Below are 22294 nucleotides of genomic sequence, written 5' to 3' on the forward strand. Positions count from 1 at the left end.
TTACTACCTTACTATGTTCATGAAGTGTTACCTGCAAAAAGAATCTGATCTCTCACAAGAGCACAATCTACAGCTCGAATCTCAAAACATGGTTACACCCTAAACCTCAAGGTAACAACACAAATTTAATGTGGCATCTTAAGCTTCCTTTAATTGAGTTCATTAATTTATAATAAATGATAATTATACACTCATAAGTATTATTATTATTATTGAGATTAATTTCTACAAAATTTTGTTTTTAACTTTAAACGGCTTCCACCCCAACTAGTTGTTTTGCAGTTGGAGCTGATCTTGGCCAGGAGGCAAATCTGCACGATTACTGTTTTTAATGTTATTAAACTGTAGTTTTTCAAAACCCTGACAAAGCCAGCATGAACACTACACATTACCTATTAACATCTGATTAGAGTCTTTACTCTGAACCATTAAACACCACACTATAAAACATCAAAATGGGGATAACAAAAATAGAACTGGACTTTTCACTGTAGACCGCTGTGAATTTCACAACATTTCAAAAAAAAAAAAAAAACTATCCACTCTTTTCTCCGGTAACCATTTTTCAGCAAATCCATTTTAGTATGACATTTAAATGATATTTGAGTAAAAATAAATGACAAAAACATACATACAAAAAGCCATTACAGTTTGAACAGTTTCCTGTAAGTACACTGAGCACTTTCAGATTCAGCTACCATGAGGTCACAGTGATGGCCAACAGTCTAATTAACTGTGAAACTTATCTGACATCATCAGACTTATTGCAGCACGTTAGTGCTGTTTGGAAGAGAACGAGAGGATTTAAGTCCAACATTGAGGAGATCCTGCATCAACTGAGACAAACTATGATTGCAGGACTACTGTGAGAATGTCAAAACACACAAGCCTGATCTAAAGCATTTATACAACCAACATTAGTCAGCTGTTTTTTTCCCCTCTGGTCAGTATTATGTAGGAAAACAAGCAAAACCGTGTCACTCTGCTAGAAGAACTAACAGGTCCTGAACACACAGATGAAGCTAAGAGAAGACTAACAATCTAACTGCTACATGATTATGAGATAGCAGAGGTAGGGTTAACAAGGCTAAACAAACCTTCATGAGGTCTGTGCAAGGTATATGTATATTCATATATGTATAAACTAACATGTATTGTTAGTTTGTGTACAGTACTGTTTAAAAATCTTAGGCACATGCAAAGAAATGCTGTAGAGCAAAGATGCCTTCAAAAAGTATGAAATGAAATGTTTCTACATTTTTAAAAAATACTACAAAGAGCAGTAAACAGTAGTAAATGAAACAAAGTCAATATCTGGTGTGACGGGCCAAGGTTCAATGTGTGCAGTTTTCTAAGGAAATGAGCTATAAGTTTTATTGAGCATCTTGCAGAACCAGCCACGGTTCTTCTGGAGACTTTGACGGTCGCACTTGTTTTTATTTTTGCTGCAAAACCCAGCAGCCTTCATTATGTCTTTTGTCTGAAAAGTGTTCTCTTAAACTAATGTTTGGAAATCTAAAATGTTTTTGTACTGACTTGATAATGTAGAAGTCATAAAACAAAAATGTATAACAAAGTTTGTACAAAAGAAATAGGGTGCCTAAAACATTTACACAGTACTGTGTGTATTAATGTAATTATACTTTGAAGTTGCAATGGTATAGTTTAATTCAGCTTTAATTACAGCATTGTTTAGGGACAGAACATACGGCACTCCTGCCAGCCTACAAACAGACACCATTAATTCCATTGATGGATCACTTTACTAGATTTTTTTTTTTTTTATCACAAGCTTGTGACAAGCTTTCAGTGTAATTAATTACACTTCAAAAGGCAGAAGTTCATCAGAAGGCTGATATAAAACAGAACGACCTGTCATCAGATGCCGGCATCTGCAAGGTGTGGAATATGAGGCTCTGGGTGAAGTTAGTTTCATTCAGACATAGACAAGAGTGCTTTCCTGCTCCTATTACATGTCTTTGTCTTTCCTGACCTCTTTCTCGCGGCTGGACTTGAGGAAGTCGGTACGGAGCAGCCGGTAGAACAGAACAATGTTCATGAGAGTCATGATGGCCAATCCTACACTGCCCACCGTGTAGCTGAAAAGGGGAATGTGATCGCGGTTCAGCACCAACCAGCGTGTCATCCATGCCAGCGTGTTTATGCGGAACACCACATATGTGCCCAGGTTAATCATGCTGTTTATACGGTACACGGTGCTCTTGGCAATACTGGCCATCCGCATCATCTGCCTCAGGTGCAGGAAGATGGAGTTGATCTCCACAAGCAGGGCTACAACCGCAAAGCCCACATAGCGACTCGTCAGTACTGACAGCCCAAAGCAGGTGATCACCTATAAAACACATGATTAAACATGGTTATAGTTAGAGCTGCACATTAATTAATTGGTAAATTGTATAAAAATACTGGTTTTTAAAATACCGATATTGCAGAATTTTTTTCTTACTGAATTGAAATCTTATTGATAAATTCTTGGGTGATTAAAAAAAAAATCCGTTTGCTTTAATATATTGAAAGGCATATTACAAGCTGACATTTCACAATGTAGTACATCAAAACACCAAAGTATAACAACATCATTAGCGACAGTGACAGTAATAATAATACTATGAATGGTGGCTCAGCGCTCTGGGTCACTGATCAGGTGGTCAGTGTTCAAGCCGCATATCATGTATCACGGCTGACCCTGCGCTCTGACCCCAACTCCCTAACAAGCTGGGATATGCGAAAATTAACAATTAACAATCCCCTGTAAGGTATCAATAAAGTATCTGTGCACTGACTGGGTGGTAATGGGAGTGAGTCTATATGACAGAGAGATGAGGTCATTTTCTGTGGAGGTAAAATTCTGTGGAAGGGCACGTATGCGTCTGTGTGATCATTTAGGTGCAAAGAGTGGTACTGGGATGCTGCCGATTGACCCATTAGTGTATGTATTTGTATGAATTAATGCAGGGGTTCCAAAACTTTTCCAGGGCAAGGTCCCCCAGATGGTATTAATATTTGACTGAGGCCCCCCTTTTGCAAGATGTCTTTAAAACACATTAAAAATACAGACTTCTGAATACATGCCCCCTTTTTTTTATTTTTATTAATAATTACATCTTGCATCTTTACATTACATTAGATTAGGAATTGATTGTGTGTGTGTGTGTGTGTGTGTGGTTGTCTGAGAGTGAGAAAGAGAAAATCATGTACTTATTTATTTTTCACACCAAATTGTTGAGGCCCCCTGGGCTCCCCCTGGCGGCCTCCACTTTGAAAACCACTGAATTAATGTATGTATAGTGTATGTTTTGTATGAATGTACAACATGAAAGCAGATAATCAAAGTTAAATGTGAAAAAACATAACTTAAAAGATAGATAGAGATAGTTAGAGGGCCAAGAATAAACCTGCTTAATATCAACACGGTATACAGATATTATATTGAGACAATGTCTATTGTAAAAAGCGCTATACAAATAAAATTGAATTGAAATTGAATTGAATTAATATGTGCAGTGCCTGTTGCTGTATGTACTTAAACATGTTAAAAATGCAACTGTACTTATTCTTTTCCTGTGAGATGTTACCCTGCAAGTTCTTGACGTTAATTGTCCTATATTAAAAATGAAAAACATAAAAAAAAGATAAGTTTGAATGCATGTTAACCAAATAGAAGTTATAGCGTCATACGCCCATGTGATGTAAAAGTTGGCCACAAGGCTTATAAATCACTTTTTTTTTTTTTTTTTTTAAAGCTGACACATCATTCAGTTTAAAATTAGATCCAAACACGAGGCTCAACTCTACATCATGTTGCTCTGTGCAATTGCAATTGATTTTTTTTTTCCTCCAGCAGTGTCTGCTAGATGAGAGCTGGAAAGAATCAGCCCTTTGCATGCAGTGTTCTCTCATCATCAGCTGAGGTTATGAGCACAAAGGCACAATTGACCTGTCATCAGCAGAGAGATGTCCTACTGTGATCGCAGCGAATGGCACTAATCCTAATCAGGATTTAACTGTCTGTGATTGTCTGTGTATCATAAAGCTGCTTTTGATACAGGGACTGGTCAAATCAAATCCTTTAACCAAATCATATGTACATAAAAAGTTACAGATTTCTTCCCTTAACTCTAAAGAAAAATCTTTTTATATATATATATATATATATATATATATATATATATATATATATATATATATATATATATATATATATATATATATATATATATATATATAGCACACCTAATGGGTTCTGAGTGTTTCCCTATCAGAAAGGGTTCCTAGCAAAAATCTTTAGAAAGCAAAGCTAAGAAGCTTTGAACAACCCTCTCAGGATTTATACATATGAAATGTAATAGTAAATTTCATTACTAATTCTTGTATTAAAACTGTGTCTATAAACATTATAAGAACAAATATTTCCTTGTTGTAACACATGTTGGCACACAACATATTTACTCTGGCATTTAAATACATTAATCATATATTCGCAAAGATGAAAGATGTTTTTAAAGAGCAAACGTCATCCTGTTCTTCTTATTACTACAACTACTACTACAAAAAAACAATAAATATTAAAATATTATAATATTCTTAAAATATGCCCCAGCAAGACTAAATGATGTATATACTGTAGCTCTCTTTAGAGATTTTTTTTTTTATGTTAACTTTTGATAAACAGTGCATTTACCAATATGAACTTGGCCCCACACTTCTATACATCTGGTATATATGGTCTGTATATCTTTCATAGTGTCTCCTAAATCCAGTAATAGAGCCAGTTTCCTGCAAATTATATTAGATATTTCTTTTTTTTTTTACAAACCAGGAACAGTAATTTTAAGGATTTGTCATCTGGCTGACTGAGTCTGTTATACTGTGCATCATACATCTTGCAGTACCAATGTCTGAAAATAACACTAAAAACTTGAATGCTAAAATATATATATGCCACAACAATTAATTAGTACTTTTATTGTGATTGGCCAATCATTCTGCATGATAATTCTGCACTTGGCCCATGTATCAGTGTGCAATATTTTCAGTAATCTACAAAAACCCTCCACTAGGTGGTGTTCTGAGTCCTTTATTATGAAAGTAAGACTTTACATTTGTCTGACAATTCTCTGACTTAACAATGACATGCATGTTTAACTGTGACCGAAACTAAAAATGTCTTGCATTTTCTTAAAATACACACAATCTCGGCTTGTTTTTTGTCAACTTTAGACATTAGTCATTCTTTGCCACATGCGTCATCAAGGCCAAATGAACAGACCTGTATAATGACTGCTTATAGTCAATAAGCCAGTCTTTATCCAGGCAACTAGCAGACATGTCTAATCTTATAACACACAAACTGACATAATTGTTTTAGTAAGAGATAATTAGAGCCAAGGCTTCCCAGCCCAGTCCACAAAGCTGGAATCGCCTCACACGGTCCTGTCCAAATCAACACACGACACAGCTATGGCTGGCGTTCAACAATGTCACAACTGCAATAACATTCACACTGACAGGCAAAACAGTAGCTGCTAACACAGCACAAACTGAGACATTCCTCACTGTGGGCATGGGGCTCTTTTCTGCAGCCAGTGGCATCTGTGCGTTTTCAACCAAGCATGTGATGTCTGGTTTTATTTCAAGTACAAACAGCTTGCTTGTAAAGTTAGCACACTATAAAACATGAAAGGCTGTTTACACTGTAAACATGTGCACAAAATGCACTTTATGAATTTGCTTCAAAAACTGGAAAAATAAATACTGGAAAGTGTAATGGTTACTGAAATCTCTCTCTCAGTCCTTCAGAGCTCAAACTCTTTTCCTCGCTAGTTTCACAGTGGACTGCATGTGCATCTGATTGTAAAACAAGGTCAGTTGACTATGTGCATTAATGGCCAGAGTGAACTATTAAACAATCGATCATCCCTTAGTCAGATGCTCTTTACACAACGCCTACCACACTCTGTACTGTTCATAACCCTTCCTGAACCAATGGCTCACAAAATAAAGCATCGATCTATCAAAATAACCTTATAAGCGTAATCTTTCGTTATGTTTCTTCAGCTCATTCTGAGAAGTGAAAATGCAGCCATCCTAATCTTGAATTTACACGAACAACTGAATAACACGTGGTCACCAAAAGATAAAAGCAAAGAAGCTTTAACAAAGCTTGTATAAACTGAGGTCAGTAAAGTGTGCCTCAAGTGAAAAAAACGTCAAAGGACATATAAGTGCTGGGATTGAATGCTTTTAGAATGATCCCTTTATGGGGCAATAATGAACACAGGAGGAAGAACACTTCCTCCCTAACCTGGGAAAAAGCAGGATGGATTTAGTACAGATAAGCCTTATCTATATTATAAATATAAATCTGGCATCAAGGGGCCAAAGTCTGGAAAAGTCTCCAATTTCAAGACATGAGAAAGAAGCCCAGTTGCACAGGGCCCAACCCTACATGTGCCCACTCCCTTACCCTCGTAAACTACTGTGATAACTGTTTGCATATTAGAACAGGACAGACTCCATGGTTGTTGTTTTTTTATCTTCAGAGTGTAGTTTTTTTAGTAATAATATTTACAAATATTTATAAATAATATTCTATAACATGATATTCCATGATGTAACATGACATTGTACGCCAACTCAGTATATCAAACATCATCATGCACTACCTTAAGGTAAAAAAAGAAGTCGGACTACAGAGTGACGGAAGAGCCAGAAGCCAATCAGTGTGAGAGACAGAGAGAGGGAGAGTGCGTGAGACAGTGAAGAAGCCAGGTGAGAAGAAGTACAATGGGATTTTGCGCATTCAATAGAATTAAGCAACTAGACCAGAGTCCTAACTGTGGCTGGCCGGCAAAACCTTGGATTCCACTGTTACTCACGTGAACAGAACACCCTTGTGACTTCCTCCACCAATCAAACTACTTGTTCTTGTGGGCTTGGCCCCTTGGACCTAAGCGAGGACTAAGGCCTACAACCTAAATCATTGCTGGGTTTTCTGCCCAGGGTTGTGTCACTTAATTTTGTAAACCAATCAACTTCCAGAGTATTCTTTGTTGTGCCCAGTGTGCGCCCTACAGTACAGTTTACACCGAACAGCTGTATCCCTTGTGACCAAAGACCAGCCCGTTATGTAGTGGCTGTCATCACAATGGCCGATAGGTGTGCTGGACACTACCATGACAAGCCACTCTACAAGGAGTGTTTCCTCTTTATGGGTATTACTTAAAGGCTTGCCACGCCACGATATCTCTGCTGCTGTATCGTGGGCATCACTGTGCACCTTCACCAGGATCTCATCACCCATGGCAGCTATCAAGGGTTCACAAAACTACAGTTATATCCGTAGCATGCATTTTCCATTCTAGTGAGTGCACTGAGAAAGGTGTAGAAATGATTGTGGTAATTCTGCACATAACAGCTATATTCCTTGGTCTTACCCATTGTTTTGAATGACTAAGGCCTATGAATTTGGCCTGTGTGTTACCTCATATTTATAACATTGTGAAACAGGAAGTAATGGTTGAACAATTTCCTGTTCATAGTCACCCAGGTGTACTAAAAAAAATGTAAAGTATCAATGGTAATATATTTAAAATACATTTTTCTCATATGAATATATAGGGGTACCAATAACTGTGGCACACATATTTAGCAAAGAGATTTTTTTCCCGGATAAACCTGTGTTGTGCTTGCAATTGCCAAGGGTGCCAATATTAGTGCAGGACACTGTATAATATATATACACACACAAACTAAGAATGTGAAAGATGCCATCCAAAAACACTGGAATTAAAACTAACACATGCTGCCTTGACATTCTACCACTAGATTATCTCAAATGTCTTTAATGTCTGTTTAAATGGATCTGAAATATGCCTTACTCTTTATTTTTCCAAAGTAAAAAAAACCCTGTAGTTCTTAATCTCCTACTAAAAATGGAATCTGGGTGTTTCCATACCAAACAACTATAGCCCTATGTCAAATCTTCCATAAGCAACATTAATGAAAAAGATCTCTTCAGCTTAGCAGTTGCTTAAATTAAGGCCACCCTATTTGACAAATTTCAGCCTGATTTCTGATCATATCTATCACAGTATGAAGACTGCCCTCAATCAATCAATTTGCCTGAATACTGACTGGAAAAAAGTCAGCATTAATATTACTAGATCTTAGTGCTGCAATAGACAATGCTGATCATAAAATATTCTTAGACTGGAAAAGTGGGTAGGACTATGCTGAACCTCAGCTGACTTAAATCATACTTAGTAGGCAGGCGCTACATTGGCCTGAATAAACCACAGACATGTGGAGTCCCCCCCAAAGCTCAATTCTTGTGCTCTTCATGTTTAATGTCTATATGCTTCCAACAGGCCACATTCCGTACAAAAACTGTTTCTTTCCACAGTTATGCAGACGACACCCAGACATCCACAAGTACCATTACACTAAGCAACTACAGTCCCATAGACTCTCTGTGTCAGTAAACAACTGGATGAGCTACAAATTCTTCAGTGTAAAACAGAATGAATTGTATTTGTTAAAAAGGAAGAAAGGATCAAGGATACCAAGACTCTCATCAACCTTATTAATGATCTACATCGTGATAACTAAAAATAATTATTTTACCATCTTAAAACACAGCAAGAATTAGGGAATCCTTCTCCAGAAATGACTTTGAGGAACTCATATGTGCATGGTGCACTTTTTGGCAGAGGGGGAAGGTGTTTGGTAAAATACAATCAATTTTTCAATACAAAAATACACATATACATAACATTAAAACCACCTGCCTAATATTGTGTAGGTCCCCCTTGTACCACCAAAACAGCTCTGACCCATCGAGGCATGGACTCCACGAGACCTCTGACGGTGTGCTGTGGTATCTGGCACCAAGCCGTTAGCAACAGATCCATTTGTCCAGCACATCTTACAGATGCTTGTTCGGAATGAGATCTGGGGAATTTGGAAGCAAAGTCAACACCTTGAACTCTTTGTCATGTTCCTCAAACCATTCCTGAACAATTTTTTCTGTGCGACAGGGTGCATTATCCTGCTGAAAGCGTCCACTGCCATTAGAGAATACCGCTGACATGAATGAGTGTACTTGGTCTGCAACAATGTTTAAGTAGGTGGTACATGTCAAAGTAACAGCCATATAAATGCCAGGACCCAAGGTTTCCCAGAAGAACGTAGCTCAGAGCATCACACTGCCTCTGTTGGCTTGCCTTCTTCCCATAGTGCATCCTGGTGCCTTCTCTTCCAGGTAAGCGATGCACACACACCTGGCCATCCATGTGATGTAAAAGAAAACCAGGCCACCTGCCTTATATATCCCACCCTTTGACAGATGCCATAATAACGATATACTCAATGTTATTCACTTCACTGGTTTTAATATTATGGCTGATCGGTGTATAAATACACATAAAACAAAAGAAGTGGACAGCATAAAACGTAACAAAATATGTGTACAAATACTGTTTACATGCCAATTTATTTCTGTTTGGTCTAGCATATGGGTTATAGCAGGGTTTACAGCAATGATTCCCTTACTAGCCTTCCTAAAATGACTATAAATCATAATACTACAAACAGAACCTTAACCAGTCTCGAGAAAACAGAGCACAATCTCAAATGATGTGTAAAACACGTTTCATTTACCTTTAATCACCTTTAAGTACCAAAATGTTTTGTTAAGTTATACTTGCCTTGTACTGTAGATAGATTGTACTTATAGAAGCTCAACAACTTAAAGTTTGAGCACATAACAGTGGCAGTTGAGGAAGTGATTTAGCATGGCACGTAGCCAGACACACACTGGTCCACTGAGTGCCCCATGGAGCTGTAGGCTTATTCAACAATCTCATCCTCTGCCTGAAGACACCAACAAATCAGCCTTAGCAAGTTTTTCCCAGCAGACCATCATTAAGACTGGCTTCGGCAAGTGTGTAGGGATAATAACAGAAAATCAGAGAAACTTCAGAAGGGGGATTACCAATAAATAAATAAAAACCCACACTGATAAACCTGACCATTTCTATTTACAGTGCAATATTCAGGATGTATAAAACAGTTTCTATTTGCATTAGAGGAGCACAAATAATAATTCGAGGAAAATAATATATCCAGACTGAATATATACAGGACTGGAGTGCTCTGAAATCAGTATTGGACAATACTATAGTTCATCTCTCAATTTTGTGTCAGTTATAGATAATTATCAATAAATTCAATAAAGTGGTGCCATCTTCAAATACTTCTATTTCTTTTCCACTTTATTAGTATGGTTGAGGTGATAGAGGTGTCGTGTTGTGTTTTACTTGTCTCCCAGGAATACTCTTCTACACAGAGAGAGCTTGAGGATTAGTTAAAAACAGGTATCTATTAGCTTCATTTCTAGAAGAAAAGTCCCTGTGGAGTCAATTACCAACACACCAAACAACAACAACAACAACAACAACAACAACAACCATCTCAGTGTGCAACACACACTAAGTCTACAGGCTCTGAAATACAGATGAAGCTATCAGAGAACCCTCTCATAAATAAGAAATAACAATAAGAGAGACATTTTAAACAAACTGAAGCTTATCCAGGAAGCAACCTGCCTAAAGTGTCAAATGCATGGCAGATGCAGTCAATGTGCCTGCTAGCCTCGGGGCAGTCTGAAAACGGCTGAGCGCTGAGAGGACAAGTGGAACAACTTCTACTGATGAGTGAGAAAACAGTACAGCAAAACACACAGAAAATCACTTGCTCCTAGGTGCTGAGGTTAAAAGGTATTTATCAGCCGTAATGCCCACACACAGATTTAGATTTCTCATACTAAACATACCAGCTACATAAACACATCTACTGCCAAATCAGCAGTATCTGAGATACAAGCATCAGCTGTTACAAGGCAGAGCAAATAGTGGATGAGAAATAGAGATAAACTCAAAGTGAGGTATTAAGGTGCGGCCAAACAGACCAGTGACAAAAACAATAATGGGAACTCTGTGTATTTGATACATGCTACTCATACTTAAATGTCAGCGCGACGCTATTTCGGTCATGGGTTGGAGTATTAGAGAGCTCCTAAAAGCTGTTTGACAAAAGAAATTCCTTGTACCTCGTCACTCACAACCACAAGAAATACCACATCTAGTTAATCATTCTGAAGTGTACACTCCTTAAACCCAACTTTTAACCAAACAGGAAGTGGCTTTAATCATGAAATGTTGAATATGTTTTAACCATAATAATAAAGACTTTCATTTGCACAATACTTGAACGCAAACTCACTTACTGTAACATACTGTAAATTATTTCATATTTCAGGCACCAAAACAGGTGTTAAGAAAATATAGGACAAAAAAAAAAAAAGTATTGGGTGCGAGTGTGGACTTTAAAAAGCCACTAACACTGGACTGATACCCAGTCTGAATGAATTGAGTTTCAAGTTTTTCCAGTCCAGCCTAGAAAGGTAAGTGGGCAGTTCAAATGCAATGGGAAGCTAACAGAATAATGGGTGTGTTTACAAGTGTAAGAGCCTCTTCCTGGCCTTGTGAAAATGAAGCTTTGTGCATAAACACATAGTGGACAAAGTCCACACATGGACCAAAGTTGTACGTGGTACGTTAAGAGACTTTGGCTTAGAAAGAAAGCAAGAGCTGCGTGCCTTGTTAAAGGGAAAAAAAAAAAAGGTCTCCACGTAGAGAGAGTTAAATGTTCCCAAAACTGTCCCACATTCCATCCTTGTGGAAACATTTGGTCCCCACCAAGATACAAAAAACAGCCACAAAACACACACAACCATGGTTGCCTGGGAAACTAGAAGCAATAGTAGAAGCACTAAAATATATATAACACATGACTAGCTGCCTGTGTTCGAGTCTTAGCTGATCTCATGCTGTCAGTGAGAACCAGGATAAGACATGGTTTTCCTCAGGACCTGAGAGCACGTCATTTTGTTTTTCAGATTTAGCTTATAATATTAACCACAGTTAAACAAAAGGTTGTCCAAGGTGATGCCACAGTATATGTATATGTATATGTGTGTGTGTATATATATATTATATATATATATATATATATATATATATATATATATATATATATATATATATATATATATATATATATATATATATATATATATATATATATATATATATATATAGGACACAGTCATGTGTTACCTCTAGTTTTCAAATTTCAAAAGCACACACTGATGTCTACATAGTGTGCACCTTCTAATCATTATTAAAATCTAATTTTCTTCAGTTACGCAAGGTGTCATATGTATAATCCATACTACACATTAAAAACAGGATGGCTGAAATGCACAGATGCATATTTCAACTGCTCTGTCACCAAACAGATTATCTATTAGACAGTTGCTTAGCAACAGATAAGAAACAGAATCGCTCTTCCCGCTAAACAAGAACACGGACGATTATGAGGGCCAGAAGTGGAGCAATCGGAGCTCAGGGCCTAAGATTCTGTGCTTACATTTAGAAGGTTGTAAGTTCTTCTGGAAGAGAGTCACAGATGGTCCCTAGAACAACTAGTTGGATTGTCTTCTGTCTTAATTGAAAGCCACTGCAAATATAACCACTGCTTATGAACTCATGAGCTAATCATTTGTTTAAAAAATAAAATAAATAAATAACATTTAAAAAAAGACAAATTTTAAAATGCATGGTCAGGACACTAACATTTACGTATTAGATGAAAAAATTATTTATGTGACAAAAATAAAGACTCAACCCTCTTGTACTGAATCTTCGAGCCTTAAACATGAACACACACAAATATCTTGGCCTTGTTGTTTTCCTGGAGAGAATGTGAATTGCTGAAGTACTTCTGACTATCTGGGCTGATCTGGCACAGACTGAGTGTTGTTCTGAGAGGATTAGTGAGTGCGTTGGGGAGTGTGCAGTGAAGGAACATAGAGAATATGAACAAACAACAAACGATTCTCCACATCTAAGGGAGGGTCTATACGAGTGTGTGAGAGATTGCAATAGAGGAATTGGGGGAGGGGTAAAATAAAGACGAGTTTTCACTTGGGGTCTCCTTCCTAGGACCCAGATCCATTTTCCACACGTGGATGGCAGATGTCGCTGCTTCTGTCTGAACATGAAGTGCTAAAGGGAAGGGAGACCTTTACAAGTGAATTTCCACAAAATCAGCATGCTCATTTACACACACTCTTTCCTTCCTTGCTCTTCTGCTACCTTCCATTTGCCATTGTTTTCACATTGTTCCCGCTTTCCAGCAGTCTAAAGAAGTGTGACGCTGGCCCTAAATGTCTTAATACACGTGTTGCACTCTGCACCTTTAGGACGGTTGATACTGTCCCAAGAGTGACCTGATAAGTAAAAAGCTTACTGACGTTAGCACAGTAAAATAATTCTGTAAATCTTAATTAATTATCATATAATGCTGAAGCACACTGCTTTAATAAAATTTGTTAAAAAAAATTATAACAATTTCCTAACAACAGAAATTTATTTAGAACTCCAGCTCCAGTTACAGCTGGAGTTCAGAATGGAAAGCTTTACTTCCCAGACCATGTAACCGTGCAAAAGACTCAGTGTAAATGATTTTAGCTAGGAAAGTATCTGCTACATTTATTGCCGGCACAAAATGATCCAATAACATTGGTAGCTTTGCTGCCTCAAAGGCTCCATAATCCCCCGGTTAGGTTCTGAACATAGATTTTTGTCTCTGCAGAGTTTTGCATGTTTTTCCCCCATGTCCACATGGGTTTCCTCCCACCTCTTTTAGATACATATATGATAAATTGAGCCTAGATATAAATGAAAGTGTGAATGTGTGTGTGTGCATGGTGCCTTGCAGTGGACTAATGTCCCATCCAGGGTGTGTCCCCAGCTCATGCTATGTTCCTTGGATAGGTTCCAGATCCACCGCCCAGATAATGCGGTTGCTGAAGATTAATGAATGAATGAACAAACACATGAATGCTTAGTAACTTTCAGTTTAAAAATAAAAACAATTTTTGGCCAGCAAGTATATTGACATTTAGGCCAAGAGGAAATTTGTTGATATTTTTATTTTGGTAGAATTGTCCTTTTAATATCTGATCACCAGCACATGGCAGGCCTAGGAAAATAATTGAGGTCTCATGCCTCTTCAATTTCACTTAGCAGATTCAATTCTGCTAAACGACAGAGGGATGAGATCAATTTGTGCTCGGACCACCTGAGCAAACTGAAATAGATCAAAGCTACATTGGTGGAACTCTTGAAACTCATTTTCATGTACTTGTTTACTTTGAAATGCTTGCTCTTTAGGGCAAAACTTTCACTTTCCACTCCACCACCTTGGGAAACCACAATATTTCCAGACACATCTGGCAAGTGGTACTGCCTATGTATGAAGCGAAACACTTTTACAAGAACAATAAATTATTCCTCATTTTTCCATTTATTCCATTAACACAGTTAAGGCTTTCCAGAATGGCCCTAATGGAACACAAAGCTACACTTATACCAAGGATTACTAATGCTCCCCAGAACTGAATCACTGTACTGCATGTGTTTATGAATATTTGTCAAGCAATACATACGCTCTCTATTTCTGTTCTACATATCAGGGCCTTTTCAGTTTCTCTGGAGGAACAGGAAGGTCAAGAGTTAGGGGGGGAAAGTCTCTCTTCTGCAGGCAGACAGCCAGCATTCATAATTCATTGATCCATATGAACACCCTTGCTAGCTCTACTAGAACATTTCTGCAAAAAAAAACAAAAAAACAAACAAACAATAAAACAAAGACATTCCATAGAACTTCCGGGACTAAACTATTGGTGTGGTCAGAATGTCTGTCAAACAAGTATGATCCAATGGTAATGGGAATGTGACTCTGTACTAATGGACAGCATTCCTCATTAATGCCACGTGCAACTGCAAACTGCATAATTGTTGACTAAACTTTGCAGAGGATATGGATAAGACAAGAAGGAAGAGACATGTGGTGGTGAACGAGTGTTCACAGTGCAATTAAGAATCTGGTGGCATTTTCTCTGCAGACATTTCAGTGAATGAGCTCCCAGGAAAAGAGTGAACAACAACAGACCCAAGACTGAAGCTGGCTAGGTTCTTTTCACAGGCGAACCAAACAGTGACATAATATCACTCGTAAAGCCATTACATCCTACCAGGCCAATAGATTCTTTCTCCAGCTATTGAGATGTATCTTACAAAAAAAAAAAAGACTGAACAGTGATTAAGTTTGTACACATGTCACTCATAACAAAATTGATTTACTTTATTTATGTAAATCAGCTTTGCTAAGAACTGTAATGCATACACTAAATGCATTTTATATTCTTCATGCTCATTTTTATTCAAGAGTATTTCTAAACCACAAAAGATAAACGGGGCCATGCCTGAGTTCACATATTTGCTTGGTAACAGGTTGTGAGACAGGTTGAACAGTTGGCGGAAACAAGATAAACAGGCAGGAATATGAGGAATCGCACTGTCTGGTTTCTACAATAACCTTTTCACCAAGAAGTTTCACTTTAACAGTCAAATCATCTCCTGCCTTACATTTTCAACAGCATTTCTGTGTCTATACTCACCACCATGTGATGGAAAAGGAGCTCCCATGAATGGCTGATCTTCTGATTAAAAACCATGTCAAAGAAGTCATATATGAAGTATCCTAGGGAAAAAAACACACAAATTAATGCATCAATAAAATCTAGTAATGAAAAAAACTACCTGCAACATATCTTAAGTACTTATTAAGGGCACAGCTCCCATGACGATGGTAACCAAGATGTCAGAGACAGAGCACTATTTATAATACATCTCCCACCATGAAGGTATCCATGGAGACAGCCCATTAGAGTGCCGGAGAATGAACAGAGAACAAACAGTGCACAAAATTAGAAAAGAGCCGACTGATGTATATACAGCATAAGATAAGCATTTCACTATAATGGCTAGTTGCATTGCAGAAAATACAACTTGCCATTATCTGATGCTGACATGCTGTGGCTTCATTCTTATTTAGATGGAAAACTTAAATGCTTATTCCACTGAATTTCCATGCTTTAGACCTTTTGCCCTGGAATTAATTTAACCCAAACACGTTCCTGAGAAGTCACGCCACCTTACATATCATACCATCACTGATTATTTTCCTATAACAGCATGCACCATCGTGTTTATTACTTACAAATTAACCAAAGATCTGATAATCACTTTTATATAAAATAAATAATACATAAACTAGACCTTTATCTATGTTATTCATGAAAGCATTCTTATCTCTACAAATGTGCCCTTCTGTGACACACTTGTCATGTGCAGAATTTGAACACTAACAACATAACCTTCTGGGTCAATGATCTGTTGGTTATGTGAAAGAAATTGAATGGGAAGAGTATCCAAGACTGATGGATCAACTCATCACACTGCTGGGAAGAGTAAAGTTTTGATTCAAATTAAAATGACTCACTCCACAATCCAGCATATTACGCTGATGCATAACAAAATTAGTGGTCCTGATGCTCATCTATGCCATTAGTGGACAAATACACAATAAAATGTTCATTTAGACTAATGGCCCATTCATGTAGCTAAAGTCATGTGACTAAAGGCCTGGGCGCTTGAGCCTGGGACCGTTCATAAATCCACAAAGCCGCTCATTGACTCTCCAGCCGTAGCTAACCTCTGCCAACGCCAAGAGTGGGATACAGTTAGGATTCTAAAATATCTCTGGAATTTGGGAGTTTGTGCATGCCAATGGAAATCACAATATCTGCATATGGCTGGAATGGGTTATTATTTAACAGCATCTAAATCTACACCTCAGGCCAAACTATGGAATTAACAAAATTAATAAAGTTTTATAATATTAAGTTAATTTGCCCAACAACCAACTCAACACAGCATTATACCTGGCTAACAAGTCTTCATGAGCATCTGAGAAGCTTGTGATGTGAAGTATAAGGAGTACATTACTAGGGTCACAATAAAAACTCTGAACTTTTACATGCAAAATGTGGAGAAAATAAACAAACCTCAATCAGTTAGTTGTACACTATACTGATGCAGACATTACAGTGGTAGCTCAGTGGACATTGGACTAATGATCAGAAGGTTGTGAGTTAAAATCACAGCCCACCAAGCTGCCACTGCTGGGCCCATGAGCAAGGCCCTTAACCATCAACTGCTCAGTTGTATAAAAAATTAGATAAATGTAAGTCTCTCTGGATAAGGGCACCTGCCAAATGCAATAAATGTAAATTACACACACATATACATATATATGTATTGTGTGTTTGTGTGTGTGTGTGTATACATATACAGTAGTGGCCAATAACTACCGCAGGTGATTTATTCGATAGCTCTCAAAGTACTTACTGGAAGCAATATTCACTTCAATTCACATTCAATTAAATGTTTTCTTACAGGAAAATTATACACACACATACACACACACAATTTTATTTCCTGAAAGAAAACATTTCATTCACAGTCAATATTGCTTCCAAGGTTGTCATGTAGTGCACTTCTGCAACATTGTTTTCTTTTGCTTGTGTGCCATGGACGAAAAACTTGTTTGAGAGCTATTTAAAATAAACCATCTGCGGGAGTTTCTGGCCACTACACTTCCATGTTGTTGTAAAATCCAGTCTAGGGTGTATGTCCTGAGTATTGCTGAGACCCAGGTTTGTTTGCCACTTGCACATGGCCTAATTGTCACTGGGAGGGAAGGCTGTGGGATGACATTATGTTTCAACTCCAGCTCTGTTTGGGCGAGAAAGTGCCTCTGCTCTCTTGGACAAGGCGGCATAGCTTTAAAGAGTGCCACATTTTACACAGAGAGCACTTACGATCAACTGCGTACTGACAGACGTTCAAAAGGAACATGCATTGTGACAAAGTATCCTTTATATAGGACAGTCCAAAGTTGACTGAGTATCTAAACAAGCCAGGTCTAAGTAAGGAATATAGTGTACAGTATATAAACCACGTGATACAGCTGTCTGCTTCACTTACCAATTGATACACACACCAAAGCATGTGAGAAGACAGTGTGTGTTTCTATCAAATCTTCAGCCATCTGGGGATGCATATAAAAACTAGGGAAGAAAGAGCGGTCACCTGAGTTATTAATGGAATGAGTGAACAGAGTTATGAAAGCAACAGGTGAGCACCTGTGTGTGTGTGTGTGTGTGTGTGTGTGTGTGTGTGTGTGTGTGTGTGTGTGTGTAGGGATGTCACGAGAACCGATACTTTGGTACCATGTCAGTACCAACATTCTTAAAAGGTGACGGTACTTGTTTTTAGGCGTAGGTACCGAGGTTGCAATTCTTCCGGAACTGAAGGGGCAGCAAATACGCGTAATTGTTTTAGTCGGTCCACAAGCGGTAAAGAAGACACACGGGGAAAAACTACAGAAGATTAGTTACGCCCGACTCGTTGAGAGGGAAGGTAGCATCGGTTGCCGGTGTGTAGCCGACGCTGTCACTCATTTCAGACAAAGCGAGGAGACACCTGGAATTTGGCGAAGCTGCTGAAAGACGGTCCTATGTTATCTTTGTTTAACGACAACTGGCGTTGTTGCCGTGAAACCAGCTAACGTTATGCTCCATGTAATGCTAGCGATATCCAGTTATTTGGTAACGACGCTAACGCATTGCAATGTTATATAATAAACTACCTCCTAATGGGCCAGCATGCATCGGCATTCAGCCCGTGTCCTGTCAGCTAAATGTAGCCTAATGTCACTAATAATTATTTAAATGTTCATGCTTTTAATAAATCTTTTTTCCTGCCACCATATCAGTGAATTTAAATTAATGCATTCAGAATATAAGATGTGTGTGTGCGCGCGCGCGCGCAGGAGTGCACCTTAGCACTCGTTATTAGTACTGTTCTATCAGTCATTGTCAGACAGTGTTTGATAACTAAAATTCTCTCTCTTTCAGCCAGAGGAGGATGTCCTCCAGGAATTAAAAAAATATATTTATTTATTTATTATTTTTTAAACCACACCGTGGTATCAACTTTGGTATCGAGTATTGTTTACCTTTGGTGGTATCGGTACTGACTACTAGATTTTTGGTATGGTGACATCCCTAGTGTGTGTGTGGGGGAATGCTGAACACTTACCAAAGCACAGCCCATATTCCAGTGATAAGGCTGTGAATGAAAGATGTGGAGATGTTTCTCCATTTCCATATATTCCTCTGAGCTGTCTCTGGTACATAGAGTTTACCAAGTCCACGGTTGACCAGATTGAAGACGCCCACAGACGCGCCAGTTGTCAGCAGGACTGAATGTAACTCCATGTTATTTTTTCCTGTCCGTTTGTGTTTCTCCTCTGGTTTGAACTGGTATTTTCACGCTCACCCGAAGTCAGACACAGTACACACTCGCTTCTTCTTACTTTCTCACCATCTCAACGTCCAACACATAAAAGCTAAATGGTCCTGTCGCTGTGTGTTTTAAAGCGTTAAACCCCACGTCGTCTAGTGTCTAGAAGCAGCACTTGGTTGCTGTATGTGCCAAATTCAGCGTAACGGGTTGGAAATGAATGGGAGTAGTTACTATGTGTAGTCGTAGTACATCCGAGTGTTACAAAACGCTGTGAAGTGCTTGTGTAACTTTTTCCCTCGCCAGTAAGCAAACAGCAGAATCCCCGCCCATCAGCACAGAGGACTGGGCGACACCACTGATTCTCATTTCCACACAATACCAAGTTAAACTTGCATACATTTGGCATGACCTTGGACTTCCGATATTCGCATATATTCTTTCACATTTGGTTTGATCAAAAATTAACACATTGACATTCTTACATTAGCGTCGATTTTTAAAAAGAAACCGTATCGATAATTCCTTGATCCATCCATCCCTAAGTGGTGGACAGATGTGCCTCCCATTTTAGAATTTTAGCTACTGAAATGCCAAAAATACAAAAACAATCCATTCAAAAACTCCATAAACCGAACCGAGCAGCTTCTAAACCATTTTCAAATCCTCTTCCGGGTTTTAGCGACCCCTAGCGGTATTGTAATCAGACTATTTTATGTAACCCGTTTTGTAACCTTGTAAATACGTAACTATGAGCCACCCTGATAGGACAATTATTGCTTTGATGAACAACAACATGACGTCACGACCCACCCTGATCGGCTGACAGCCTTCTGCTGTGTCATGGAAGCAAACTGGTAAAGTGAGGGTGTTCAGGCTACAAGGCTGAGTAGCTCCCAGTTGCAGCAGCTGAATTTATGCAGGCTACATGATGTAAATTCAGTCTTAAGTCATAGAGAGGAAGGAGTTTCTATCTCATGACCAGGATAAAGCAGTTGTTGAAAATGAATACAAAAGCTGTAAGGCAGATAGTGATTGCTACTACAACTTCATATTTTGCAATCGCCATCTTCTTTGTAACATCATGGGGTTGTCCTATCAAGAATTATTCCATAATTTGTGCTAGTGTTTGAGCAAGCAAACAAATTACATTTGGGTCCATTTGATCACTCAGTGGTGTTTTTTTATGCTATAAAGTTTTGATAAAAAGAACATGAAATTTTGATAAAAACAAAAATGGACCAGAAAGAGAAAGTATATTCCAGGATGCATCACATGATTGTAAATCATAGTTGTAAATGGGTGAAATACATTTTGGGATTAACAAAACTGTATGAAATTTTGTATACAGTGAAACTATTACAAGGAAATAAAGAATTTAAGAATGACATCAGTATTTTCTTAGCATAAAGAAAAAACAGAAGTGACCTGAAAACTATTCAGCTTGAAACGAGGAGAAACTTTTGAATGCCAGCTTGGGACTGCACCTGAAAGAAGTATATCGATATAACAGAACAAACACAGTTAAGGCTGGTTTATGCTTCTTGAAGCATGTATGTGCATCTGCATTGCGACACAGACAGGGGGTTTATAAGTATAATGGCTAATGAGAAGGGCTCATATGCACACCACCAAAATATTAGTACCTCAGGCAATTGTTAATTGGTTGAGCAGGGCAGCCATGGCCCTTGACCATATTCTTATAGACATTAAAGATTTTTTTCCCATGCAGTATGATTATTTACTCTAACTGCAAACCATCTGGAAATTGTGTCACCTTCAAGCTTCTCTGCCAAGATAAAGAGAGAAGGGTCAAGCTACAGCAGCTCTACTCGTCAAGCACAAATGACAAGCTCATGGGGGCCCTGAGGGATGGTTTGAGAGCCACTGATTTAGGCATCCTATTTAGTGTACAGAATTCTCTTTCATCTCCATCAGAGTAATCAGTGAAGTGGAGAAGGGCATAGCGCGACACATGTTACAAAATGTTCCATTTTCTGGAAGAACAATTGCATGTTGCAGGAGCATTCTTCTACCAGAGAAGGCAAAATTACTAAATCTTTTTTGTAATTAACACTTTTATTGTTTCACAAGGTAACACAAAGAGACAAACAACATATATAATGAATCAAACTATTTTAACATAAATCTTCACTATAACCCCTCCCCCACCAACCTCCCACCCCACCCTGGTCCCCCCATGAACACCCCTGTGGTCAATAGAATATAAACTCACATATCCAAAAAAATGTTTAAAAAAATAAAAATACACACAATTTAAAAAAAAAAGGAAAATACAATAATCAAGTATAATCATAGACTAAACCCCTCCTCGAGAGTCCCCCAAAAACGCCAAATAACTGCTCCATTTCTTCCTGAAGGAATTCCCAACTCCAATCCTTCTGCTCGACCCCTCTTCAAAGGCAGCCACCCTCCCCATCTCCATACACCACTCTGGAAACGAGGGCACTCCATCTGATTTCCATCCCCTTAAAATAACCTGTCTACCAATCATCACACTGGTCAAAACCCAATATTTTTTGTACCTATCCTCCAATTTTGTGACCTCCCCATCTCCCGAAATACAGAGTCTAGGGCAGAACGAGATCTGAGTGTTCAACACCTCACATACAAAGCTCTGCAACTTCAACCAAAATTCTTGGATCTTACGACACCCCCAAAAAACATGAGTAGTGTCTCCATCTTCTGAATGGCATCACCAGCAGGTGGGTGTGTCTTTAAGACCGAGCCTATACAATTTAAAGGGTGTCCAATAGAACCGATGTAAAATCTTAAATTGTATAAGATGCACCATTGTGTCTCTAGATGCAGTTTTTATATTTTTTTAAATCCTAGCCCACTCTCCCTCCCCCAATTCCAAATTTAAATCTTTCTCCCATAATCTCTTGAGAGTGGTCGAGACTCCGTCCCCT

The 22294-nt window shown here is 38.3% G+C and overlaps 1 protein-coding gene across 1 annotated transcript; it reads right to left on the bottom strand.

Annotated features, from left to right (window-relative positions):
• Nucleotides 1–1770: 1770 nt before the first annotated feature.
• On the bottom strand, nucleotides 1771–19620 carry tlcd2 (TLC domain containing 2). The gene is given in 4 exon segments (NM_001200817.1): nucleotides 1771–2353; nucleotides 15611–15693; nucleotides 18042–18124; nucleotides 19158–19620. Coding segments are annotated over 4 exon segments (729 nt in total). The 5' UTR covers nucleotides 19337–19620; the 3' UTR covers nucleotides 1771–1969.
• Nucleotides 19621–22294: the final 2674 nt, after the last annotated feature.

This window comes from Ictalurus punctatus, chromosome 17 (genome assembly GCF_001660625.3).
Source record: "Ictalurus punctatus breed USDA103 chromosome 17, Coco_2.0, whole genome shotgun sequence".
Lineage (NCBI taxonomy): Eukaryota > Metazoa > Chordata > Actinopteri > Siluriformes > Ictaluridae > Ictalurus > Ictalurus punctatus.